At 42.1% G+C, this 27,187-nt stretch overlaps 3 protein-coding genes across 5 annotated transcripts; 2 read left to right on the top strand and 1 right to left on the bottom strand.

Annotated features, from left to right (window-relative positions):
- Positions 1-611: 611 nt before the first annotated feature.
- On the top strand, positions 612-8,073 carry LOC125310413 (sorting nexin-4-like). Its single transcript, XM_048267792.1, has 14 exons — positions 612-734; positions 1,273-1,400; positions 1,749-1,887; positions 2,179-2,328; positions 2,854-2,901; positions 3,113-3,168; positions 4,048-4,120; positions 4,281-4,342; positions 5,074-5,139; positions 5,286-5,375; positions 6,150-6,249; positions 6,492-6,637; positions 6,883-6,997; positions 7,390-8,073. The coding sequence occupies exons 1-14, from the start codon at positions 651-653 to the stop codon at positions 7,435-7,437; spliced, it is 1,305 nt and encodes a 434-aa protein (XP_048123749.1). The 5' UTR covers positions 612-650; the 3' UTR covers positions 7,438-8,073.
- A 260-nt stretch (positions 8,074-8,333) lies between these two features.
- depdc4 (DEP domain containing 4) lies at positions 8,334-14,254 on the bottom strand. Its single transcript, XM_048267788.1, has 9 exons — positions 14,149-14,254; positions 13,274-13,691; positions 12,927-13,075; positions 12,082-12,277; positions 11,193-11,434; positions 10,753-10,895; positions 10,438-10,563; positions 9,883-9,961; positions 8,334-9,585 (listed from the first exon to the last, which is right to left on the bottom strand). The coding sequence occupies exons 1-9, from the start codon at positions 14,225-14,227 to the stop codon at positions 9,386-9,388; spliced, it is 1,632 nt and encodes a 543-aa protein (XP_048123745.1). The 5' UTR covers positions 14,228-14,254; the 3' UTR covers positions 8,334-9,385.
- On the top strand, positions 13,609-27,164 carry tcp11l2 (t-complex 11, testis-specific-like 2). Of its 3 annotated transcripts, none has more exons than XM_048267790.1 (10): positions 13,609-13,694; positions 18,163-18,343; positions 18,671-18,803; positions 20,329-20,449; positions 21,704-21,927; positions 22,559-22,695; positions 22,980-23,164; positions 23,540-23,721; positions 25,236-25,408; positions 25,674-27,164. In XM_048267790.1, exons 2-10 carry the CDS (start codon positions 18,175-18,177, stop codon positions 25,970-25,972), a joined length of 1,623 nt encoding a protein of 540 aa, XP_048123747.1. In that variant the 5' UTR covers positions 13,609-13,694; positions 18,163-18,174; the 3' UTR covers positions 25,973-27,164. The 3 variants fall into 3 exon arrangements, with proteins under 3 accessions (XP_048123747.1, XP_048123746.1, XP_048123748.1); XM_048267789.1 differs by lacking the exon at positions 13,609-13,694 and adding an exon at positions 15,392-15,526; XM_048267791.1 differs by lacking the exon at positions 13,609-13,694 and adding an exon at positions 17,735-17,799.
- Positions 27,165-27,187: the final 23 nt, after the last annotated feature.

Below are 27,187 nucleotides of genomic sequence, written 5' to 3'. Positions count from 1 at the left end.
GAGCAGCCTACTATACCATCATAGGCTTTCTGTCAGTGTGTACTGCACTAATGTTACCATCTGGTATAAGGCAGTGCAAAACAACAAGTTTTTAATTTGTTTCGAACATTTTAATCACTTTAAGGATTAGGCCTACTTTTGGATTATTTAAAGTAGGCTATACCGTAGCCTATCTGGGTAGGTTAGATTTCGTGTCAAGCAAGGGGGAATTTTAGTGCTCACATGCATTAAAATACCCTGGCAAAGAGGACAATACAACACTGCTAATGACAGTCCGGAAGTATAGCCAAACTGCCATGTCACATGCTGTGTGTGTGTGTGTGTGTGTGTGTGTGTGTGTGTGAGTGTGAGTGTGTGAGAGAGAGAGAGAGAGAGAGAGAGAGAGAGAGAGAGAGAGAGAGAGAGATCATGATCATGCGTTCATTTACAATGTCTCGTTCTATTATAAAGTTATAGGTTTAGCCTGGCTAGCCTACAGTGATGAAAACAAGAAGGGATGACTGTGAACTTGTGACGATACTTTTTTGCATAGAGCCCGACATTTGTGACTCTTTTCTCTGAGTGGTGAAACGTCAACCCATCACCCAGCTGATAGACCAACTATTCACGCATGCGCGAATGTAGATGATAGTCCTGGTGGCGGAGGAGGGATGGCGGATGCGCAGCGCGAGGATGCTGCGGAAACGGACACCCCAAACGCGAACGACGCGCAGGAGAAAACTTCAAACAGCACGGTAACAGAAATCCATATAGAAGGGCACTCGTTTAAGAGTGTCAAAACCCTGTCGTCCGAGAATAAGTATAGCCTTCATCACCTTCGTCGCATCCACCACCCAGTGATGAAGATGAAGGCCATGGCAGTAGCAGCACAACCCATCCTAGGCTACATGGACGGCGCAGACGCAGAATGTTATTGTCAAACGTTTTTCAGTCTCCTTGTTCTTACTAAGATCTAATTTATGTGTTTGTGTAACATTCATCTCACGGATAAACAACAGAAACACATTGCGTCTTCGACAGACAATTAGAGTGGTTTGATTAACATTGTAAATTGCAAGTGGTCTCTAAAGCATACATAAATGAGGCTTAGTCTATTCCTATTATTCAAAATGTCATTTTACCATTGACGGCATAAATGATAGAACAAGTGAAAAGGATGTCCTTTGATTTTGCTTGACCAAAGCCCCTAGCCATGTTTGGCAACCAAACAACATGCATCTGTCTTACAGAGTATCATTTAGCCTCTCTCATTAGATGCTCGATTTTACACAGATGGTGGAGGACAGTTCGACTACTTTGCTAAAAAGAATGGAGATTACTGTGGCCGAGGCAGAGAAACGGACCGGCAAAAAGGCTGTGAACATGCAAGAGACGTACACAGTTTATCTCATAGAGACTCGGTAAGATAGCTCCAGAGTTTTGCTATTCTATTTCCTGAAATAAATATGTTGACGGGGGCTTAACAGAGAAGACAGAGGGCACTACTTTAATTTACATTAGATTAGAGATTACTGAAATGACTAGTGTACCCTTCAGATTTTACTTGATTGCTATGTGTCACAAACATTTTAGGTATTTAAGCCCTTTTTACACCAAAACGACACTGCTTAAACTAATTCTGTGATACCTAATCCAATGTCACAGGCTTGTGTGTCATATCTTCTTTAATCTCAACGCCCTCTATTTTGCACGTTAGCTGGTGGGAGTCATTTCTTTAATAGCTCTCTCTCTCACTAATGCTACTGCAGGCCCTCCTCCGCAGTTAATGAAGGGCAGAGTGTGGCTCCTGATGCGCTGTGGAGGCGTTACAGTGAGTTTGAGCTGCTCAGGAACTACCTGCTGGTCACCTACCCCTTCATTGTGGTTCCCCCACTGCCTGAGAAGAGGGTGAGTGTGTGTGTGTGTGTATGTGTAACAAAGCCTGGCATGACAATGACACTGATATGTATTTTATAGTTATAACAGAGTCAGTATAACACATGTACAATTACAAGAATTTCAATGACTATATATGACAATATCATAATAACAAACACCCTAAACTGATCAAAACATTTTAGGTTAGACACACTGTAAATCACACTTTTATTGTCTATGATACCTCCACTAGTGAGCAAAATAAAAAAAAGCGTAAAGACTGGTACATACCTGAAACAAGCTGTATGTTCGGTCTGACAGGCAGAGTTTGTGTGGCATAAGCTCTCTGCTGATAACATGGATCCAGACTTTGTGGAGCGCCGGAGAGTTGGCCTGGAGACCTTCCTGTTGAGAGTGGCATCACATCCGGTTATGTCCAATGACAAGATCTTCTACCATTTCCTCATGCAGGTGTGTATTTGTGTGTAATATGAACATATAGAAATGTCTACCGTTTATCCAGCGCTATTTTTCCACAGAAATAAAGTGTTAGCTTAATACTGTCGGATTGTTCTTTTATGTTATGGTCTGTGATTGTCTCATGATGTTGTGCATAGATTATCCTATAACCATATTTGCTTTCACAATGTTTAATATCCCCATCTTTGTTTTCATTATTTATGTATCTTTTTTTGCCATTTCAACTGTACGAACTGTACGTCTTTGGTCCATAAATGCAGTGGTTTTTTTTAGCATTTCTTGATGTAATCAGCTTATTTTGTTCTGAATACATCAAGACAATACAGGTTTTGTACCTGGCCTTGTGTAGTTCCCTACAAACACTGTCCTGACCTCTCTCATTCTTCTAAATTTGACTCTCTGATGTGACCTCTCTCATTCTTCTAACTTTGACTCTCTGATGTGACCTCTCTCATTCTTCTAACTTTGACTGTCTGATGTGACCGCTCTCATTCTTCTAACTTTGACTCTGCTTAGGAGCGCGGATGGAAGGAGGTGGTGTATGACACTGGATTTCAGGCAAAGGTGAATATCATGAAGCAGGAAGACAGCACATACAACCATTACTTTGCCATACACTACTGTTTGGTTTAGGGTTTTGTCTAACATAAGGATAAAAAGTATTTTTACTGTCTAGTTAATGATGACAACAGCTGGAGTAGTAGATTTAACACTTTCTCTGGTGTTTGTGGTGAAATGATGTGTAGCTAAGCCGATTTTGTTTTGGTTTTTGTAGGCGGACTCACGTCTCAGAGCACTGAATGCAACCTTCAGAGTGAAGAATCCTGACAAGTAGGTCCAAGCCATTCATTATATTTCACAACAGCGCAGACAGGACTAGACTAGAAAATGAGTTCACTGAGATTGTGTAAGGGAGTGATTGTACATTAAGCCTGAGTGGTGAAGTCAGACCACTCTTACACCACAGTCATGAAATTGCTTCTAGGTGAAAGGTTGATTATCCCTCTTGGCCCTTTCACCATCTCAGAGGATAAAAGATGACACGAGGAAAGGACTGGTTATACTCATGCTTCAGTGATTATCTGTTATAGGGTTGCCCATGGCAGTGCTAGTACCAGGGCTGAAAGCAAGGAAAGGGTCTGAAGTTATCAGAAAATTTCACAGCCACTGTTATATAATTGTGTATTTTCAAATTCTAAACAGCCCATGCCTGAATGTTGGAACAGTGCCTGATAACTTTAAGCCCTGTAGTACACTAGGACGAGAATGCTAATCATACTGCATCCTAATTGATGGTCAACCAGATATCAGAGGAAAGATGGATTTGTGCAACCAATTCAAGATGTTGCAAATGCATATGCTGCCTACATATCTCAGCTCATCAGTAATGGCTCGAAATAACATTGTCACACAACTGCTTATATTCATGTTTTATTTCAATGTGATTTTCTGTTTTAAGGTGGGGCAACTTTTTGAGCAATGTTTTTTGGTGGGCTGGGCAACCACATAACCAGTTCAATTTATTCTGATTGGATGATCATGGCGATTTGCCTACTGATGATTAAAGGTCTCCAGAAAATAAATTGTTGCCCAATATCATAATATTAGGCTCAGATTTTATGCCATAGTGGGGTAGTACTTTAGTTTAGTTTTGGTTACACTTTGCTACTATGTGGATTAGTACATTGTTTTGTGATGTTTGTGTTGCAGGCGTTTTATGGAGATGAAACACTACAGTGATGAGCTCCAGGCCATCACCTCCCAACTACTAAGAGCACGTGCCGTAAGTCAACATAAGCTTCTCACTCTCTCGCTCACATGCATACTTATTAACCACAACTCTCAACCACACATATTTCATTATGAGAAAAGCAAGTGAGAACAATCCAACATTCCAGAGTTATTCATCACTCACACAGGCTGTTTTTCTGCTCGTTTTGCAGAGAGTGGCAGATAGATTATATGGAGTCTATAAAGTACATGGGAACTATGGAAGAGTCTTCAGGTATTTTTTGTTAAATGCCCAATAAACTGTTGATGAGTATAATATTACATGTTTAATACTTATTTGTGTCCAGTCAAGTCTGGTCAGTCTTAAAGGATAATTCCGGTGTGATTTTGACCTAAAGTGTGTTGAAACATGATACCGAGTGTGAATGTATGTCTCATAGCTCACCTCGGCTTGTCCCCTGCACTCAGAAATCTGGTGCTAGTTAGCCAATGCTACCAACACAGTGTTTCGTTGTGGTGCCTCGGGCATCGGCCTAGCCATGCAAATAAATCACTTTTACACCATTTACGAGGCTCAAAGTAGCTCCATACTTCATTGGTAGACTTCCGAGGGCCTTGACATTTAAAACGAGACATAGAGAACTTTGAAAAAGCACTGGTAGTTTATTTACAAGAGGATTTATACAGACAGTACCTTAAGGAATTTTACCGTTCGACGCCATCTTGAATTTAGTCACGATAAGTCGAGCGACGAGTACTAACGAACAGGTATGATAAGAGATCAGATTCCAAAAATAATTCAGTGAAAATGCATGGATTCCAGTTGCTATACATGCATTTCCACTGAATTACTAGCGCCAGATTTCTGAGTGCAGAGGACAAGCCGAGGTGAGCTATGAGACATACGTTCACACTCGGTATCATGTTTCAACACACTTTAGGTCAATATCACAACGGAATTCTCCTTTAATTCTCAAACAGAGTAACATTGTGTGTGTCCTACAGTGAGTGGAGTGCCATAGAAAAGGAGATGGGAGACGGACTACAGAGTGCAGGCCACCATATGGATGCGTGAGTGTCTCTATGGCTTCTGTTACTGGCTTGGGAACAGTGAACTGTTCAAAGTTTTGTAACTTTCTCTGCTTTAAAATATTGGTTAGAACTGCGCCTGGAATAAATTAGAGGTTTGTTAAGGAAACCAAATCCTTTCTTTGCAGCTATGCAGCATCAATAGATGATATTTTAGAAGAAGAAGAACACTATGCAGACCAGATCAAAGAGTATCTCTTCTTTGCCGAAGCTTTAAGGTAAGTCGGTCAGCCCTCAGAACTGCTTGAGAAAACAGTTTGATAAAATGAAGAAGCTGACTAACATCGGGTTGTGGTAAAGTATTAATCCAAAAAGAGGCAAAAAGTAACGCACAGGCAAGCCGACCGTACGGCAGAGTAGGCTACAAAGCTTTATTCACAACGCCGGAGACAGTTACAAACACACAAGCATCCTAGGCAAGCATGAGAGCAACAAGTTTGTCGTAGAAAAAGTCTTACCATTATTTATAGGACTAAATTCATAATGGATTACAAAGAAAAGAATAGTGAAAGAGTTGTCATGATAAGAGATAAGCTGTTACTACCTCAGACTCCCTAAGGGAGGTGGACATCAGAGGTCATAGATCAGGAGAAATCAAAAATACTGACATCATCCTTTTAATGTCTACATTTCTTTTAAAGTGTAGCCAGTTGGACAACAACAAGCCCACTAATCATTAAACAGCTAACTAATGGAAATTTCCCCACAGGATGAATTCAGTGGCTTTCCTGAGAATTAATTTTGGGCAATAGATGGTGACAACACAACTCTGACCGGTTTATTGGAAATGCCTGATGTGGTTTTTTGAAATCGTTTTTTTTTTTCAAACGTTGTTAAGGAGGTTGCATCATACCACTTGGCATGTGCCACTGCATGTCTGTGTTTGCATCTGGTGACTGTGATGTTGTGTGTGTCTGCAATTTACTTAAAAATGTATACTGTATGTGATTGAATAAACACCTATTGTATGTCTGTATGTGTTGTTCATTTAGAGCTGTCTGTCGCAAGCATGAGCTTTCTCAATATGAGCTGGAGACGGCATCTCTGGACCTGACATCAAAGAAACTGCAACGAGAGGAGCTAGCCACTGGGGTGAGAGCCCTTAGTCACTGTCAATCTTTTATAGCACAGTAGGGTGAAAACACACAACACCCATTACTTATTGATATACAACATTGGATGTGAATAAAAATTTGTTTTAAATCCAATTTTGATTTGACCTGATACATAATTGGGATTTGAAAATTAACAGGGTTAATCAAGTAAACTATACCTGTGAAGTTACATCACCAACCCTGCCCTTGACTCTGGTTGCCCTCTGTCCCTCTGTGCAGATAGTGCGGACGTTCTCGTTTAAAGGCATGACCACGAAGCTGTTTGGCCAGGAGACGGCGGACCAGAGGGAGGCCCGGCTCAAGCTCCTGGAGGAGCAGATCGACGAGGGCGAGGAGACCGTCCGTGAGAAGACCGCAGAGTGCGAGTAGGTCATCACATCAACACAGAACATATGGATGTTAACACACACACACACACCACAATCATAAATAGTCATGTAAATCATCCAAACAAGAACATGCTTGAGAGTGTAGTTGAAATCCACAGATAATACTGAAACACTGAAGTGTCAAACTTTACCAGCAGTTGTCTCTATCAGCAAGCTACACTGGAGCAAAGCACCTCACATTCCAAACTATTTCTTTTTATGTTGTGTTCCTGTGTGTGTAGAGAACACGTGCACAGTGGATGGGAGGACATGCAACGCTTCAAGGAGCAGAAGGACCGTGACTTGAGGGAAGCCTTCATCAACTACGCCTACATGCAAATGAGCATGTGTAAGAAGGTGGGCAGATACAGTATGTAGAGCATTTATAAGAGACAACAGTAAGTTACTATACTATTTTAAGACAATGCTACGCAACAGTTTGCCACATTGTGGGGTATTTTTTTAAAGGTCAACTGGTTTTTCCATCTTTAAATTCAGTTTGTTGATATAGGGTTAAGTAAAGGACAGATAAACACAAGCCAGCTGGTTTTTATCAGTGGCAACTGCACTGTCCATGTACGGTCGGTCATGTTTGGCTGGATGTATTTTTACTGAAATGTCCATAATTGTTTTGCAAACCAATGCAGCAAATAAATGTACTCAAGCTTTATTATATCTATTTACCATTATCCATATAGGTGGGTTCATAGTGGTTTCTTACATTGGAAATACATTTTACTATCTTCCAGGGCATACAGATGTGGAGCAATGCCAAAGAGTGCTTCAGTAAGATGTGACATCGTCATACCACACATCAATAGCACAATAGCCATGGCGCACAGGACCGCTGTCGTGAGTGGTCGCACAGGATGGAACCCGTCGTCATGGAGGCACAAGATGGATACAGGCAGGATTGCTGTGGCGGCACACGCCAGAACTAGTTACTCAGATTGCACACGGACATGGTGGCTCACCTGTGTGGGGTTGCTTTTAATCAAGAGCCACTTTGGATATGTATTTAATGTGTTGATTTTTTTTTTATGTGACTAAAGCTCATTGTTGTTTTGTTGTAACACACACACACACACACACACACACACACACACCCTCAATCCTCAGGAGAGTATTTCAAGTAAGTGGCTTAGTGACAAACCTGAATAAGGTAGCTCCTAAAGCCAACACAAAATAGCTCTATGGTTTACCATTTACTCTGGGTTAAAGTACCCAGGTTTGTCACCAAACTTCGTCGTTGGAATACCCTCCCACCCCGACCCACCATCTGTTTGGTTTCATATTCTGAAGACTTCCTCTGCAATATTTAGCCCCTATGCAGGTCAAATATATATGTTTTAGAGGATTTTACATAAAGACGATGCATTATGAATAACAACCAGACAAATCAGAATAAATAAACATACCCAAAGTGGTTCAAACTATTTCTGTTATTTGATCCAACCAACCCCTGTGCGTGTGTGCATACCAAGTAGTGCTTTATTGTCACCTTAGCAACATACATACAGCATATTACAAAGACGAAATGTCGCTCCTCATCTACCACAGTAAGGAACAGATGTGACAGTGAGAGGCTTCTGCGTTCTACCGCGCCACCATGTGTGTGTGTGTGTGTGTGTTTATGTAAAAATCACTCTGAAGGGTCACCAGGTTTCTTTTAGTACTTTTATCATCCCAAATATTTAAAGTGCATCTCTACATGAGAACATATCCATTTAAGTTTAAAAATAATTAAAACTTAATCAACAAGTAAAACAGTTATTTGACTATTCCTGTACTGATGTTGCATTCAAATTAGTGCAGAACCTAGTAAGGATAAACATTACCTGACAACAAATTAAATAAAATTAAATAACCCTTTGTAAATACTAACAGCGTAATTCTACCTTTAGTTGTAATATTCAAACATACATTGAACACATTTCCTGTCAAACAGAACCGACATTTAATAAAGTACATAATCTTTGTAAAGAATTAAACTACAGTTTGTGCTTATATTCGCCTCATTTCAAGAGCTGATGTTACTTTATTATGAAAACATAAGACACTTTGATATGTATTTTCAATGTTGATATATGTTTAAAACATTTTCATACACCCTTGTCTACAACTAGAGAGTTCCCTTTTCTATCCCATAAATCCTTTTATGATTTAATTTTAATGCTACATTTATCACTATTATTACCTTTATTGCTTATAATAACACTTCTATAATGTCTTAAATGCTCATAAAATACTTTGTAGATAATTCATATTAACTATTACTAAAAGACAACCAATCTCCAGTACAGTTGAAGGACTAGAAGAGTCTCAACACGCATTCACCTGAGTGAGTAAATCCAGTTTAAAGCTAAAATCAAACGTGTGTTCAGGAAGTAGACTAAACAGAACTAATAAAGCCAAGGACTGATTTCTGAAATTGCACACCAACTTGTAGGATAACAGTAGGATAACAACACAATCTGCATTGAGTAGAAAATGCATTCAACTGCCAGTTTCCCAACTGAGCATCCAAACAAACTAAATCAGACACCATTTCCGAGGAGGTAGTGTCATTAAAGAGAACACAAACTTTGTTTTGAACCAAACAAACGTGTCTATATGAGAAGTACCTTTAACTGTTGTTAACAAAAAATGTCCAACAAAAAAGTTGGACAGTTACCAAACTAATGCATAATCCAATTCAAGTCACCCGATGAAGGGACATCAATAAAGGCACTATTTACCCACCGACTAGAAGGTGGAGGTGAAGTGCTGAAGAAACGCTCCGGGGTGGTGCTTCTGGAAATCCTTGACCAGGCGCTTCTTCTCCTTCAAGGAGAGGGTAGTGCTGTTGGAGATGTGCAGAATGAGCTGCTTCAGGCCCTCCATGGTGGCCTGCTCCCGCTGGCTCTCATACTCCTGCAGTGACACCTGCTGGCAGAACCTGAACACTACAACAGCAACGACAAGAGAGAAAGACAAAGTCAAATACTGTGAAAGCTAGATTTTCAGGCCCAGAGGGGACTAGCTAAGCCCAAAAAAGCTGAACATGAACATGAAAGATGAACATGAACATAACAATTCACGGTCATAATTGCAATACCCACTATACAATTATCATGTCACTCCTTTTTTAAGGGTCGGAAAGAAGTCATTTCAATAAAAACGTTTCTGTTCATTGTTGTGGTCTACCTGTAAGTGCAAGGTAAGTAACTGCATTATGAGGACACTGAGACTTAGTTCCTTACTGGGTGCGTTGACTGGATCTCTTCCTTGTTGCAGGCTTTGCAGTGCTTTTCTCACAGACTCAACCAAGGATATGGGTGTCTATTAAACATCATTAACAGAATTAACAAATAAATATCAATCATCTGGTGAAGATAATGTATGCATCCCATTTAATAATAGATTCAATTTATCACAAGGAGCTGTGACATACAGTTGGCATATCAGTGAATAACAGGTGTGTAAAGACATACAGATATGAGGTAGTTATTCCTTCAGTACAGGAACTTTGTGAAGGGTGACTACACCAGCATCCTTTGGGGCTAAACTAAATTAGGGCTGCAACAAACGTATTTCCCTGGACGTTTAATCTGTCAATCATGTTCTTGATTAATTGATCACTGGTAGTTACTTAGCATATAAACTGCCAGAAAATGGTGACAAATGTTGATCAGTGTTTCCCAAAAGCCTACAATGTCCGAAAATGTCTAAAAAAACATTTCGACCACATCTCAAAAATATTCAGTTTACAGTCATATAACTGAATAGCTGTTGGGGTTAAGCACTTAAGTGTCCACCTTAAAGAGCTGGGTATGGTTGTCCATGAGGAAGAGCAGCAGCTGTTCGCTCTGAGCGCGCGTCATGTCTTTGCTCTGGAGGATAGCCCTCAGGAATGTCTTACACACCAACGGCCCATTCTCTGCCTGTCCACACACACAGGGAAACAAACAACAGGGACTCACTCAGGTGATTCATTGGCCATTCATTGATTTAAACAACAACAACAACAACAACATTCTTCAGGGGGGGGAAATAAACTCTTCAGCAATACATGTTCACCCACTAAAAACGTGTGTTGCTGAGGTAACGTGTCTCAAGCAGGTGAGGCGTACCTGTTTCTGCAGACGGCAGGCAGCTGGGTCTGCTGCTGCGCATAGGAAGGCCAGGAGTCTGCGCAGCTCATCCCTGCAGCTGGAGGACAGCATGCGCATGCACAGCTGACTGGCCCGCAGAGCCTCCTCCTTCCGCCCACAGTCTGCAATACCGCACGCACACACAACACGCGCGCCCACACACACGCGCCCACACACACACGCGCCCACACACACACGCGCCCACACACACATATGCCCACACACACGCACACAGAGAGAGAAACATCAAGCAAATAGAAAAAGAAGTAGGGGTCAGCCATACATTTGATCATACATAATCATATAAATCCTCACTGGCAGATAACTCTATAAGGCACAATTTACTTAAGCATGGGGGCTTGCTTTAACATTATATTTCGGTGTGTTAAAGATAAGGCTCCCGTGTGTACTGAGCTCACCCAGTAGTTGTAGAATTCCAACATGTATGTCGAGGTAGCGGCCTGAGAGCAGAGGTTGCCTCTCCTGACAGCTGTAGTATTTCGAAATGGTGTCGAAGAGCAGCCTCTTCTGATTGGCCAGTCTCTCCTCTACATCAGAAGTTCTGGTCTCCTGCTGAACCAGCTGCTCTCCCACCACCACAATCAGCTGATCTGGGAACAGCTCCAGGCAGTCTGCAGCAGCAGCCAGCCAGCAGTCCGTTCTAAAAAAGGCAAAGAGTGTACAAAAATGTAAAGTTAAACATGTCATCCCTGGAGGGAAGGGTCAGATGAAAAACAAGAAGCCTTACAATCATTATATAATATATTTAAAATGTGATTTAAAAAAAAAAAACATGTAAATGAAATGAAGTCTGTAGATTGGTTAACATCCGTTTCTGAAACTTCTTTAGCTTGTGAAATTTTTACATGTTTCCAAATAAAAGTTTCAAAATCAAAGGCCTACACTAAAGCCTTCACTTCAAAACCAAGGCCTACACTAAATTCAAAGTACATTTGATTATACTGCAAGCATTACCCTTTTCGTCGATTTTCAAAGACCTGGGTACCCATTTAGCGCTAAGGGGATACCCAATTTGTTTAATACCGACACAAAAAGGGTCATACTCCTGCCCACAACAAGAACGTAACATAGTGCAATACCAGGCATTCTGGGTGCGCATCAGCAATGTCAGAAACCCCATTCTCTGTATTGTGAGTTAATGTAAATGTAGCATCAAAATGAGTTTGAAGTCTTCAATTTCGGGTAAAAGAACCACATTGTGTTGCTTTAATCCAACCCTGATGAGCACTTCTGCAACATGCTCCTCTAACAGCAGTCTGCACATGACTGGGATGAGGAGGTACTGACTCAGGCAGGTTGAGGCTCTGCGTCACCTCCCTCTCCACGCAGGTGTTGGAGATGACCAGGTCGTTATGGTTACGCAGCGCGGTGGAGTGAGGCAGCTCGGTTCTGACAGGCGAGGTGAGGATGCAGTCGAGGACGGGCAGGTCGATGATCTGAAGCAACTGAAGCAGAGTCTGCTGCCTCCACACCTCCTCCACCACTACATGCATGCAAACACACACACACACACACACACACACACACACACACACACACACACACACACACACACACACACACACACACACACAGACAGATTAAGCATATAATACACAAACAGATGGGTATTTGTGATACATCAAAATGAAATATAGTATGTACAGCCCCTGAGTACTAGACCAAACACAGCATACTATTACTAACATAATTATACCCTGAGCATCACACAGTCTTGGGCGGCAGTGGCTGGAAGGGTGCCGGTGCAAGCCCAACTTGTCCTGACCCTGTCGAAGTGTCCTTGAGCAAGACACTTCCAGTGCTCCTGATAAGCAGGTGGGCACCTTGCATGGCAGCCTTCGGCATTAGTGTGTGTGTGTGTGTGTGTGTGTGTGTGTGTGTGTGTGTGTGTGTGTGTGCATGACATTGTAAAGGGCTTTGAGTGCAGAGGAGTCGAGTATTTTTAAAGTATTTTAGCATATATTATATTATATATATAGCGTATATTAGCAAAGACTAATAAAAGTGCCAATAAAAGTGCCAACAACAACATTGTGGCCAATGTTTTGTAATGAAACTGATACTTCTTCTTCATATATTGGAAGAGCTATGTTTCGCATGGTTAAAAAGTTATGTGTATCTAGTAGCCTCACATTTCTTGGACAGGAAGTTTGTGGATGGGGCTTGCTTCTGTGAGGAGGGCATGGTGGGATGGAGGTTGATGGTCTCCAGTAGTCTCTCCACCCTGCGGTCGGAGGAACCCATGGCCAGAGGGTTGGATATGGTCCTCAACTCCTCCAACCTGGTTCAAAGAAAAGTGGTAACATTAAACCACACTTTATTTACTCTTAAGACGCATTTGTCATGTATTTAACGGTTCTGGATTGTCAATAATGATGTGATAAAGGCCACTCTAAGATTACTAAACAATTTCTATTTCTAAAATCATTTCTATCTCATACGCACATCCATGTAAGCCAATTCAGCAAGAAAAGCTAACCTGGAGCCTTTCTTCTTTTTCCCCACATGTTCACTTGGGCTCCAGTTCTCGAAGTCAGCACCACGTTTTCCAGATCCAGGCAATGCGTTGCAGTCCACAAATCTGTATAAACTGTGGCTACTGTCCTCAAACGCGCTTTCCTTTTCCCGGCGGAAAAGCTTCGTTCCCACTGGTTCAAACACCCTAGAGTCCATCAAGGCTTGACACAGACGGGTGGCTTTCAAGCGTGACACCTCGCTGGTGCAAAATAGAATGTTCTGCATGAGATGACTCAGAACCACATCCACTGCGTCTGCGCCCGTGAAGCATTCATTATGCACGCGCAGGTGCTGGCGTCGGCGACGAACCTCCACTTGAGTCTGGAGAGCCTGGATGATATTACGCCACAACTGCGTGGCCCGAAAAGGGCCCGAAGAACCTGGTGAGAGGAAGACATATTTAACATACCAATTCCTTTAGGACCCCAACATGATTTGTGGGGGTCTGTGAAGTGAAGTGAACACACTTTTAGGGCTAACCTTTGGTAAATTTAGCTCACCTGATGCTAGCATGCAGCGGACCATACCAGAAAGCAAACAGTCAGTCATAGTTGGATAGGTAATAACTTACTGCATCGAAACTTGGATCATACATGGTTTTATGAGCCGCCAAGTTAATGATATAATCAAAAGCTAGAGTTCAAACTTAAAAAGCTAGACAGACATGTTACATTAACTTTAAGTCAATCAATACAGATGACTTAACACATACTGTTTACTTAGCTAACTTGTTTGGCTGATTAGGGTATTGTTAACGTTTGCTAGCTAGGCTAAATACGCTAACCCATATTGGATCCATCCAATGTGTCTATGTATAGTTAATTATTTTGCACTCACCCAGCGATTGACCATTTAAGCGAAAACTCCTGGTTTCACTGTTCAATCTTCTAAATCTGGGAGTCAAATCAACCGCCATCCTGAAACAGGAAGCACTGCCCCTCTGGCTTTGCCAAAGGAATTATTTTGTATTGCTCTATATCGCCCCCACTGGCTGATATAGTATTGACAAAACAAACACTGTATTTGTCCTCTATGTAATTTGTCCCACAAGGTTTTTTAGCTATTTCAATCTATCTCGGTAGATTTATATATATTCGGCATCAGAGGAAGATGTTCTAGAACACAGCCTACTCATGGTTAACCTCGTTATGGATTTGTTCTTTGTCATTCGTGTTAAATGTCTCTTATTCAACTCCTACCCAGCAATGCAGCTAATCTGATGCAATGTCTTTACATTTGAAGAATGTGGACAGATTTTGATAGTCAAAGACAAATGTTTCCATCCATGAGTCTTGAATGAAAGGCTATTTGAGGAGGAGGGGGGGGGGTATTTGTAAACCACCAAACTGTAGGTAGGCTTGCACAACTTTTAGGTGGTAGTAGACATGTCTGCGTAGCATTTAGAGCAATTTCTTTACAGTGCTTCCATGACACTTTACTCTCTTGCAGATTTCTAAATGGCAAGACATTGTCATTCAGTCCGGAAACCATTAACATAATTTACAGACTTTCTAGAATAGTCTTCTACAAGTGTGGTTTCTGATGCGGAAGAAGGCAGTCTCTTCAGCGAGACAGGTCCTTTTGAATAATAACAGCACTGTAACACTCTGGGGGAGGGGTCCGGTTTCATGAAAACCAGACGGAAATTTCCATGAAGTGCAGGCCAAATCTACATACTGTCAAGACGAACATATATATAAAGAAAATAGAATTAATTCATTGTAAAGAGTGATGCAAGTGAGGACAAATGCAGTTGAAACGAGACAAGTCAAACTTTGCCAATGTTTAATTCTATACGTCATATCCGTAAACAAAGAGGTCCATGTGAAACAGAATGTACCATAGCTGCTCATAATGGGGTTTGAACCGGATTTACCATTTGAATGCTTGTTGAAAAAAAAAAACTCAAATCGTTCGTGATCGTGTACAACTTAACATGTCATATATGTAATAAGTGCTTGCAATGTATTCAGCGTAATATGTTGGTACTGATCTGAAATAAAAAAGACGTCTTCTGAACTGTATCTCCCCTAATGTGGAGTCAACAATGAACCGTTCCAATTCGCTGTGTGCTTTCCAGCTGGCTTACGACTTGAGACCCTTTAAATACTCCACTGGCATAATCACTAAAGGAAGGACTATCTTACACAAGAGAAAGCTAAAGTGTTCGCAATTCTACAAAAGAACGTTGTCTCCATTTGGAGACAATACTAAGGTAACGTAGCTAAATAAAGTCACCAGCTCAAGAGTTGCATGCTTTGACCTTTTAATTATGAAAAGGGAAACCATTTGATCTATTTAGACACTTTATGCAAGTATTAATGGGATAAAACTCGACATTTGTCGTCTATTTCGATAGGGTGTTATCTTTTTATGATCTACACTAGGCTTTTATGCTAAACCCTAATGTTTTGGTATCTTGTGTTGTTGTGTTGTGTTGTGTTGTGTTAGTCCCATCTAGGGCAAGTGCTGTTTACGTTTTATTCTTTAAAGTAACTGTTGTCTGTAAGAACAATATTCTTAAGGGCTGAGGCATTTTACGGCTTTGGAAATGGCACCGGATGTTTTTGTTTTAAACTACGTTACTGTTAACATAATACATCACAATCTGTTATTTTATCTTGAAGAAGGCTGGTTGTGAAACTCGTTGTTTGCCTACGCTGCTTTTGTTTAATAGTGTTGCTCGTTGTTGTCAGATTCGCTCGTGCATCTCCTTGTTTTGGTGCTGAAGCTCGAATCACGTGTACACATCAGTAACGCGTGTGTGGATTTTGTGAGTGTGTGTCTGCTCTGCAGCTGATCTCCCGTTGTAACGAGCCTTGTAGGGGTGACCGTCAGGATTTTAGCAGCCAATGGGAAGATAGTTGCCATGCTAAGTGCTTGTCTTGATTTCCCAACCCCACCGATAGAGAGATCATTTTCCGCGTCATCTGGCAGGCACTGTCATTTACAAACGAGAAAACGAACCTCCGCTGTCTCTTTGTCAGGACAATCAAAGGTGACATTGTTGCACCAGATGCATTGTATTCGCAGAACGCAAAGGCTGTGTCTCAGAAGGACATGTGCGTTAGCTCTATACAATTGAACAAAGGATCCCTATCCAAACATACACAACTGATACTGATACACTTACCCTGGCAACCCTGCATAATTGTCACCACTATAGGGCGTCCAACAGTGGGGCCTTCCTGGCTATGATAAGGAAGGACAGAACCACCCAAACATATAACGACACATTTCTGTATGTGTACTACTAAGACACAACTGACTTCTCAGTGTTGACAATGACTTATCCTTCACAAATAACATGCTGATTGTGCAGCCTGTCTTTGTGTATGTACACCAATCCTGTAGAAAGCATTGTATCTGGAATTTGGGTTTCATGCAATATAATACTAGTGACAAGCCCTGAGGTTACATATAGGGTTGTATCACAATTTTCAGAGGCTTGGTTGACTAGATTACCATTGTAAACACGCTGATAGTACAAGCTAATGGAACGGTTGGCATAGGACATCCTTAATGTAATTGTTGGCTTGTTATAGTTTTCCTGAGTGGTCATACCATGTTACTCCTGTTAGAGAGAAACTAGAGAAGGGCTTGACCTCAGTATGGCCCACAGGTCAGTCTCCCAGCAGTCTGCAGAAACTGATAGCGCACCGAAAGTTTCCTGGCCCTAAGTATGTTGATCAGAAGTGACTCTGCACTTCACATACGTCTCAAGACTAACTTTAGAAGACAAACATTGGCGTCTTGCTGCTCTCTTAGGACATACGCCTGCTTTGTTTGGATCATTTGAATGAATGTGCCCCTGGCTGCACGAGAGTGACATCTGTGGGAACACAGTGGGCACGTGGCCTTTTGTAGCCAGTCACATGGAATTTATGAGTCAGCCCCCTGGCTCAGGTTACATTAGGATCGGACAAGCCCCCACACCCCATCTCCATATAATGAAGTCACTCTCTGTACATTCACCTCTTGGAGCAGTTGCTTGTTTGCCAATCAGACGCTTTGGAATGTTATTTTTTTATCTCGATGAGGAAATGATGCATCCTTTCCTCTGTGTGCGTTTCTCCCTGAATAAAGGTGTGTTGTGGAGGTGGTTCTAGAGAGTGCTGTGAGAAGTTATTTTGTGTGCTCGCGAGGAGTTGGGGTTCCTGAGAGGTAACATGAAAAGGCATTGGGTGGGGTGTACTATAGATGCCAAAAATGTGCTCACGTGCACGCAGACACACACACATGTACACACACACACAGATATACTGTGGTTGGAGGTGATTAGGGGAAACAGGATAGACCAGCTGTTGGAAAGCTAGCTAACTGTTATCAAGTGTTGCCTTGGTGATGGAATCTCTCCAAGTCCCCCAATGGAATTAGAACACTGTGTCCTTTTGTGATCTCTCCTTGTGAGCACTCAAGGGCCCTGTGTGGTTTTTGCAGACACAGAGAGCTATTCTGTGATCTACATTGCAGATATCCCACAAAATGGTAATTATACCAGGGAGGAAGTTAGTTTTTGTTGTTGTTGTTTTGAACACCATTTCCCTTTGGTCAGTTGCCTTGTGAAATGTTTGAAGTTTCCTGGAAGCTGTTAATGTTGTCATGGCAGCCATTTTGATGGAATGTCTTGTTTACTCTTCACCAAGCAGTAAAAGATTGACAAAGGTTGCTAAGGGCTACCGCATAAACACACTCGGGCACAAACATGAAATTTGACGATTTCAGTTTGTCAGTTCTTAACCTGCTTGTGTTGTCAAACATTGTCTCTTTGTGCAGTCTATAAAATTATTCTGTAATAGTAGTGAGTAATAATAATGAATAATAGTGAGTGTCCATGTCGTGTGTCTGCAGTGATCGTCCACAATGCCGCGGAATGATGAGCGGCCCACCTCCACGTCCACAGCTGGCAGTGAGGACCAGAATAGCGACACCGAGCTGTCCGACAGGTGCGACAGCATGACGTCGGCCAGTGACATTGAATGCTCTCGTCAGAGTTTTACCAGCGACTCCAGCAAGCACAGCTCACCCTCCTGTAAGTGTGTGTGTGTGTGTGTGGAGAGATATGTTGGTGTTGAACCTAATGTAATTGATGTGTCTTTCTTAGCACTGAATTGGAAAAAAAAATCAATACCTTGTGTTACTCAATGGATCAAGGGAGTTTCTCCATATCAAGAAACATCCTCTTAGCCTAGATGTTGAATGGATTGAAAGTACTGTACTCGCATATTCTAGCACCTAAGCTGTTAGGAAACTTCACTCTTAAGTGGTAAGTTCAGGTCCTGGTAGGGATGTTGGATAAAAAGCATCTAGTAAATGGGTTCAGTGGTTCATTTGGACTTGGTTGGTCGTGTGTCTACAGCCAGCCCTCCAAAAACAATAACGCTGGATGAGGTCATGACTTCGGCTCGGGACCTGTCCAACTTAAAGTTGGCTCACGAGATCATTGTGAACCGCAACTTCCGCGTGGAACCGTCAGAACTACCTGAAAACAGGTATGGCTTTAACCAAAGCGTCTGTGACTTGTGCTTGTGTCCTATGTAGAATCTCTTATGCTCTTATGTTCCCCTGAAATTGCAATTAGGGCCGGCTTCCCGGACATGGATTAAGCTTAATCCTAGCCTAAAACAGAACATCAGTGAAGATCTCCACTGGAATAGCTTTTAGTCAAGTACTAGGCTTAATCCATGTCTGGGAAACAGACCCTTAAAGTGTAAAATGGTTTGTTGTCATTGTGGAGCACTGACATTTCTACTCTCCCATTCATCCTTTAGACTTTTAGCACTTTTACATCCCTCTCCCTATGACCTTTTATTTATTTTCTTATTTCATCACACGTCAAAACACACACACACACACACACACACACACACACACACACACACACACACACACACACACATATCTGACTTTCTCCAACTTTTGCACACTTTTTATTTATTATTTTTGATTTCTCCTCCATCTACCCATGTCCTTGATTGCCTAACCTTTCTGCCCCCCCCCACCCCACCCCCATCCCCAACACACACACTTACATCATCACTGTCATCACTTCACATACATACAGCACACTGCTTGCTACAGTAAGCCTCCTCTACATACTTGCTGCACACTGCCCCCGACATACACAGCACATTGTCTTTCAGGATCTTCTCCAACACACATCCTCTACATACTTACAGCACACTGCCCCCACCTCCACACTACACACACACACACACACACACACACAGTCACTGCTCCACTCCCTACCACACACACACATCTTCACTGTCATCACTCACATACATTACATACAGCACTCTGCTTGCAATAGTAAGTCCCTGCACACCCCCCCCACATACACAGCACATTATTTCATCAGGAAGCTTCTCCAACACACATCCCCAACATACTTTACAGCACACTGCCCCCAATACACAGCACATTGTCTCATGAGGAAGCTTCTCCAACACACATATTGCACACTGCCCTCTCCCCACATACACAGCACACTATCCCATCTCCCCTGTCATCCCCCCAACACACACACCAAGACCCCTGGCAGTTGGGTTAGCCCCTTGAGCCGTGGATCTGCCCAAGGTTTCTTCCTTGGTAAGGGAGTTTTTCCTTGCCCCTGTTGCTCTTGGGTGCTCCTTGTTGGTGCCCCCAACCCAATCCCAATCCTCCCCACCTTTTTATGCAGCCCCTTGCCACTTAATCTACTAAACCCCTCTTCTACTGCACTTTTTACCCCCCCCCCCATTAATGCACAAATAGGCTGACACCACACATAATTTCACTGCATTTCTTACTTCCAGTAACTATATGCATGTGACAATAAACTTCCTTGTATCCTTGTATCCAAAACTTGTAGATCTGTGGAACTCTGTGATGTGAAAAATTCTCAATGTGAAAAAGGATTTCATAATACCAGTCAGATGGCTTAGTCAAATACTCTGGGTTTTATCTGGGAGGTTCTGGACCTAACAGGAATTATGTTCATTGAGGATTGCTCAAAAAATATTTTCTTTCCTATAGTTTGCAGAAGAGAGTGAAGGAGATCGTTCACAAAGCATTCTGGGATTGCTTGGAGTCTGACTTGAATGAGGACCCACCGGAGTACCGACACGCCGTCAAACTTCTGGAGGAGATTAGAGGGGTGAGTCAATGTCCCACACCAGGGGGATATATCAAGTAGGTGGTTTAGGGACAAACTTGAGTAGGTTTACACAGGGAGAGTAGTAAACCTTCTAATATAATAATAATAATAATAATAATAATAATAATAATACATTTGATTTAAAAACGCCTTTCAGGACACCCAAAGTCGCTTCACAGATAAAACAAATAGAAGAAAAAAAAATGTATCAAAAAAGGATAAAAAAAATATATAGTCCATTTAGCCATATCATAGTCCATAGGCTAGTCTGAAGAGATAGGTTTTCAGTTTCTTTTTAAACTGGGCAGTGGATTCACACTGCCTGATGTCGTTTGGAAGTGAGTTCCATAGCTTTGGGGCTGTGTGGGAGAACGCTCTCACTCCCATTGTGCTGAGGTTCATCTTGGGCACCTTGAGCAGACCAGCTCAAAGGAGAGCCCCATGGCCTTATTCACATAGCAAAACAAAGCTAAATGCTATTTTTTTAGGAGGTTTACCACTTACCTACCCAGGTTTGTCACTAAAACACACACGTACCGTATATCATACAGGAATGATGACCCTGCAAAATCGCTTAAGGCTTCACAGCAAAACCAAAACCTCTGTAGAACTGTCTAAAACGATTACAGTGACATCGCTCCATTGATATCTTAACAGAATAGCTAGCATTGCCTAACCCTGTTGTTTTGCTTCCATTGATTCTTAAAAAAAATATATAGGACTGAAGAGCCAAGAATTTTAGGTCAGTTGAAATCAATAGGTGATTCCAATTGATTATCTAACATTGTCGTAACAACTAACTGTATGACCACCGTCCGTCCATCACATTGACCGTAGATGTTTATAAGTAAGTATAAGTATACTCTTTTGATCCCGTGAGGGGTCTCTGCATTTATCCCAATCTGTGAATTAGTGAAGCGCGCACACAGAGCACACACTGACCCGGTGAGTGGTTAGGTGCCTTGCTCAAGGGCACTTCAGCCGTGGATGTGGGCATGGGAGAGCAGTGCTCAAAAACTTCCCCCACCCACATTTTTCCTACTGGTCAGGGATCGAACCGGCAACCCTTCGGTTACAAGCCAGAAGCCCTAACCAGTAGGCTTCGGCTGCCCCCACATGGATGAACCATAAACTGCCACCAAAAATCTTTAGTTATATTTCCGAAATGGCATGCTTACCACACACAGTCTCCTTCCTCTGCCTGTTTGAACATGCATCTGTTGGCTCTTCATTGTGTTGTTTTTGCCCACGCAGATCCTTCTCTCCTTCCTGAACCCGGGATCCAACCGCATGCGCACGCAGATCATGGAGGTGCTGGACATGGACCTGATCCGCCAGCAGGCAGACAACGACGCGGTGGACATCCAGGGCATGGCCACCTACGTCATCAACACCATGGGCAAAATGTGCGCGCCGGTCCGCGACGAGGAGATCAAGAAGCTTAGGGAGAACCCTGGCGACATCGTCTCTCTCTTCAAGTATGCTTTCCTACCGCAATTCCTCAATTAGACCTCTGAAGTTCACCTACAAAAAGGACCCAAAAGCTGGCATTTTAGGCCATATCTGGAGATCTGGGTACCATCTTATCTGGATCTCCTTATATGGGTGAAGAAGGCAGCTTTGGGTCCTTTTTGTAGGTGAATTTCAGATGTTTGTGTTTGCTACCTCAATTCCTCGAATGTTTCGTTTCGCTCCATTACCTGTGCCTCCTCGATCCTGTGTGGTTTATTTTTAAGTCTCCCCTCTGCCCTTGTAAACCTTGGGGAAATCGGCACTGAAGGTTGAGTGTCAGAATCAGTGGTATGCAGTACCTAATTAAGAAAAGTGATGAAAATGAAAATGAAGTGTTGTGGCTTCCCAGGGGCAGAATTAGGTAGGGTTACTATTAAAAGCATTTCAGGTGTTTCTGAAGAACTCTTTCCAGATGCTTTGCCCTTCCTCAGTGCATATCTGAGCTAACCTATTTCTGTTCTGTAGTGGTTAGTGGCACTATAGAACATGTGGAGAAAAGTTCTAGGGGATTGTCTGTTAATTCAACCAGAGGACCAAATCAAATGACTGTAATTCAATTACACAACTGTTTTCTATCTCCCTGTGTGTGTGCTTCAGGGAGATCTTCCGTGTACTGGATCTCATGATGATGGACTTTGTAAACACCACCATTCAGATGATCAGGCCAGAACTCCAGAAGCACTCTGTGGAGTATGAGAGGGAGAAGTTCCAGAACATTCTGCAGACCACACCCAGTCAGTTATCTTCAAAAATGTGTTTTTATTTCTGTGTGTGTATTTTCTGTTGAAAATTTAGCAAAATAGTAGGCTAATGAAACATGGGACCTGAATCTGAATTCATGTTATGGAATATCTATGTTACAACCCTTTACCATCTCTCAATAACTTCAAAATGACTGACATTTTGTTTATAATTTATTTATAAATAATACATTTAATCAGGATAAACAAGTCTTGCAAGACATGTATTATTCAAATGCAGGAACAGTATGGCCTGATTGTGCTTGTCTGTGCCTCAGATGCCCTGGACCACACCACAGGCTGGATCAAAGCCTCTCTGGAGGAGGCTATCCAGGCCATGCCCCCAGCAGAGAAGAGCGGAGACCCAGACAAGGCCGTGAAGGCGCTGCCCGGTCCCGCACTGGTCATGAACACAGCCTTTGTGCGTCTCCTCATGGGAACCCACAAGGACCCGCTCCCTGAGGTGGGTGTTCCAGTTCTCTCCTACAGTCTAGATGCAGCAGCATCCTGTTGTATGTACAGTAATGTGTTAATCACCTCTGTTGAATTTCTGACCAGCAATACTACTAAGGGGAATGGGAATTATTTTCAATACTGTGATTTTAGCACTGATTTAACACTGTTCCTTCAGAGTGGATAACAATATGAATGAATTTAGTTTTGTTAGAGTACAGGTACCATGTTAAACTTGAGTGTTTTTCTTTTCATGAATCACCTTGTCCTTTGATGACTGTTATTGCGCTTGTTTATTTTCACCCATGTCTGTATAATATATGCTAATAGTAGTGTTTGTTTACACATTTGTTTACATGTTTGTTTTGATTGCTTGTCTCCTCAGACCCTGATGACGGACCAGGGCAGGCTGGTGGAGATGCAGCGGCGGGCCCAGCTCCTCCAGGCTGTGGCGTCGGTCCTGCTCATCGTCTACAGCTCCATCGGCGAGGCTATCTCTGGCCTGCCTGTCCTGACCGAGAGGCTCAAGAGGATGACCAGTGTCCTGCTGGAGGGCATGCACAGCCCGTGGGTGTCCTTCATACTGATCTCCTTCGTAATTATATAACAGGGCTTAAAGGGACACGCCAGGTTTTTGGGAAATTATCTTATTTGTCATCTACCCAAAAGTTAGATTAGTGGATACATAACCTCCTCTTCTCTGTGTGTGCAATAACCCAGTCTAAGACCGTTAGCCTAGCTTAGCATAATTCACTGGAAGTGGGTTATTTCAGTTAGCCTATTGCTAGCATATACAGTAGTTAGAATGGCTCTACAGGCTAACTAGAGGAAGCTACAGGCTAACTAGAACAACATACTTTAGTAAATTATGCTACGCTAGGCTAACAGTGTCAAACTGGGCTATTGCATGCATAGAAGGGTGAAGAGAAGGGTATATTCTCTTATGTAACTCTGGGGTCGACGCCAAATAAGATAATTTCACAAAAAGTTGTCTCGCTCCTTTAAAGCAAGAAACATTTTGGTGCCTGAAGTTATACAAAAAATGATCAAAGCCATTATACTTGTACATAATTTATCTTTTGAATTTTAAATGGCCTGGTCCACACCTGAGTTCTGACACAGTGCCTGAGAACCCTGATAATAACAACAAATGATCATTGCTGACATGTTATTATTGTTCACCAAAGAAACTACAAGGGGTTACTGTTACTGTGCACCTTGCTCCTCTTTTGGGATAGAATATGTTTTTGCAATTTAATGAGAATTGGAATCTTTATTCGCCAAGTACTGGAGGTACAAGGGATTTTTCTTGGTGCAGGTGTCAACATAAATTACGCCCCAACAAAAAGATACTAAAATATTATAATTCAATTAAATGCAACCAGACTGCTGGTGAGCTTGTGGTTGGGGCTTAAGAATGATTCCCAGAAAAGGACCTGTGAAAGCTCACACAGACTGAACATATGGCGTCATGGCCCTGGTGCCATTAAAGCCAAGGGTCCAATCTTCAGCATATGTTTTTATTGGCTTTGCTCTCCACACCATTACTCATTTTGTAAAACATACTGCACAAGAGGCTATTTATGCCATGCTCATATGTGCACCTCGACTAAAGCACAAACTAACTTTTATTGTTACAGATGAACACCAGTAGGCTATATGCCATTTAGCTTCACACAAGACATTTAGCTTTATAATAACCATAGTTTAATGGAGGCATTTCTTAATGTATCTGTGTTTATGCTTTGGAGATTAGAGCTATAATTGAGCTATGACGCTTACTCAGCTGGTTGGACTTTATCGTTGAAAAGTACAAGCTTGAGTTGCAAGGGACACTGTACTGTAAGTTTAGAAAAAATAAACATACAATGCAGTGTATCAGTAAAATCTGTTCATAAACTGAAAGTGAGTCAGGAGCCATTTTTAATCCAGACCAAATGTTAATGTGGACGGTTCTGTCCTCCGTCCTGCAGTGACATTTCTATGGCCTTTAGTGTTCAGGTTTGCTGCTACTGCTGCTGCTGTGAGTGTGTTCTTTCATTTGCCAAACCCATGCATCAATCTCTCTGTTTCCCCTGCAGGAGTTTCAACCTAATGGAGGCCCTGGAGAACGCCAGCGTGCAGATCTGCTGCGAGCTCAACAAGTCGCTGACGGAGCGCAACTACCCGCCGCTTCCTCCTCCTCTGCAGCACACTCTCAAAGGTCAAATCTGCAGCATCACCCAGGAGAACAACCCCATTCGGGCTCTCGTCGGTAAGGGCACCTCAACAGGCCTTTGCGTTCTCCTTTGTGTTGCTTTATTAGTTTGTACACATTGCGTGTCCTTAGCAACCAAATGGGATGTTTTATGGCAGTAGTCTACTACATCTCTGTGTGTTCACTAGTCTGTGGCTCTGTGTCATGTATTATAATGTGCGAAATCTCATTTTATTTGTAGAAGTAAGTGTTTCTATGACATTGACTCCTTGCCAATGCTGTAGAGTGAAAGGAGTAAAACTGTATTGAAATTGCCTTGCAGAGGGAAGATTCCAGCAGTATGTCCGAGTCATCCTGTCCATACCAAACTCTCATGCCCACCCTCCGCCCACGCCCAATGGCCTGGGGCTGATCCAGCCCGAGCTGGCCACACTAGGGGTCAGCTACGTGGGTATGGTGAACTTCAACAAACAGGTTTACATGCCCTACTACATGGGCATCATCAAGAATCTGCTCTTCGGCATGCCAGCTCAGGGTGGGCGTCAGGACGGTACTGGACGTCCCTCCCAGGAGTCCACAGTCACCCAAGAACCCAGCGCCAAGCCCGTGGCATCCAAATAAATGAGGAATGCAAATGTGGATTGGTTCGATTTGAGTACTTAACTCATTTTTTTTGTACAACCTATGTGAAAGACATAGAGCAAGGAAACGTTATGGCACCTTTTTAGTATTCAGCGAGCCCTGTGAGTTTGAACTGTGATGGCCCCCTAAGGTTAGCAGCGCACAATGGAAGCACCTGTGTGTGGGGTGTTGACTGTAAGAGGAATTTGTATTATGGTGCTTGTGCGGAGGAAGATCCTAGACAAGACTCAAAGAAAAGTCTCAAAGAACTGACATCTCCAGTGTAGCCCAGTGAAATGTGCTTCGTGTCATTAACTGAAAAGAATGTCCTCTTCATAACTCCGCTTTACCAGGATGGAGTTAGGCTCACATTTAATGCCAGCTTGACTCTTAAAGATGCAATACAATTATGTTCACTTTTAGAAGTTTTAAGAAAGATAAGTATATTGTTGTCATTTACAGAAACCGTCTATTGTTATTTTGTAAAGGGAAAGCTTATTTATGTGAATAATAATGCCCATTTTATACATTTATAGATGCATTTCATAACCTATCCCTATCCCTGCATTTTAAGGACAGAATATTCATACATTATCTTAATGTTCGCCTATGCATCCATGTGCCACCTTTTGTAATGGATGCTACTACCTTGAGTAGCCCAAATTAAACTTGAAAGGGGTTGTTTCTGATGTTTTGTACCTGAGGGTATTGGATGAACTTCATGTAATATCACTTGAAGCTTACTAGAGGGAATGGTGAACATTTGGCTCCGGACCATGCACATTTTCAATGCCAGAATTCCATCCCTCTTGTGATAGTGATATGCAGCTAGAGATTTTTTTTATGACTGCATGCAAGTTTTGCGTTACTTTACTAGATACATGTAACTGGTAGCCTCTATAGACTAGGTGTTGATTGGTTTTCAAAATGTCTGTGATGTTTTCTTTCTTTTGTGGTAGATGTTGTAGTTTATGGTGTTTTCAGTACGAAACTATTGGTTGTATTTTTAAAGAATTTATATATAGCTTAAGGCAAATGTAAAGCCTAACCTGGTCTTGCATACATCCAACTTGAGTGCTACCAGAGTGTCATCGTCCTCTTACATCCCGCAAATGTATAAATGTGTATTTTCATCATACAAAATGGATCTATGTTGTATAATGTCAACTACAATAAAACAAATGTAAACTCATTTAAGCTATCTCAAGGGGCTTT

The sequence above is a fragment of the Alosa alosa genome, chromosome 17 (assembly GCF_017589495.1).
Source record: "Alosa alosa isolate M-15738 ecotype Scorff River chromosome 17, AALO_Geno_1.1, whole genome shotgun sequence".
Classification (NCBI taxonomy): Eukaryota; Metazoa; Chordata; class Actinopteri; order Clupeiformes; family Clupeidae; genus Alosa; species Alosa alosa.
This window is presented reverse-complemented; position numbering and strand designations above follow the sequence as displayed.

Bases quoted from the DNA above. Each gene is read 5' to 3' on its own strand.
- depdc4 (XM_048267788.1), bottom strand. From the start codon at position 14,227: ATGGCGGTTGATTTGACTCCCAGATTTAGAAGATTGAACAGTGAAACC. The intron at 13,692-14,148 runs GTGAGTGCAAAA...TCCTCTCACCAG, and splicing joins CTTAAATGGTCAATCGCTGG to GTTCTTCGGGCCCTTTTCGG. The intron at 10,564-10,752 runs GTACGCCTCACC...GTGTGTGGACAG, and splicing joins CCTGCCGTCTGCAGAAACAG to GCAGAGAATGGGCCGTTGGT.
- LOC125310413 (XM_048267792.1), top strand. From the start codon at position 651: ATGGCGGATGCGCAGCGCGAGGATGCTGCGGAAACGGACACCCCAAAC. The intron at 3,169-4,047 runs GTAGGTCCAAGC...TTTGTGTTGCAG, and splicing joins AGAGTGAAGAATCCTGACAA to GCGTTTTATGGAGATGAAAC. The intron at 5,140-5,285 runs GTGAGTGTCTCT...CTTTCTTTGCAG, and splicing joins GCAGGCCACCATATGGATGC to CTATGCAGCATCAATAGATG.
- tcp11l2 (XM_048267790.1), top strand. From the start codon at position 18,175: ATGCCGCGGAATGATGAGCGGCCCACCTCCACGTCCACAGCTGGCAGT. The intron at 23,165-23,539 runs GTGGGTGTTCCA...TTGTCTCCTCAG, and splicing joins ACAAGGACCCGCTCCCTGAG to ACCCTGATGACGGACCAGGG. The intron at 23,722-25,235 runs GTGGGTGTCCTT...TTTCCCCTGCAG, and splicing joins CTGGAGGGCATGCACAGCCC to GAGTTTCAACCTAATGGAGG.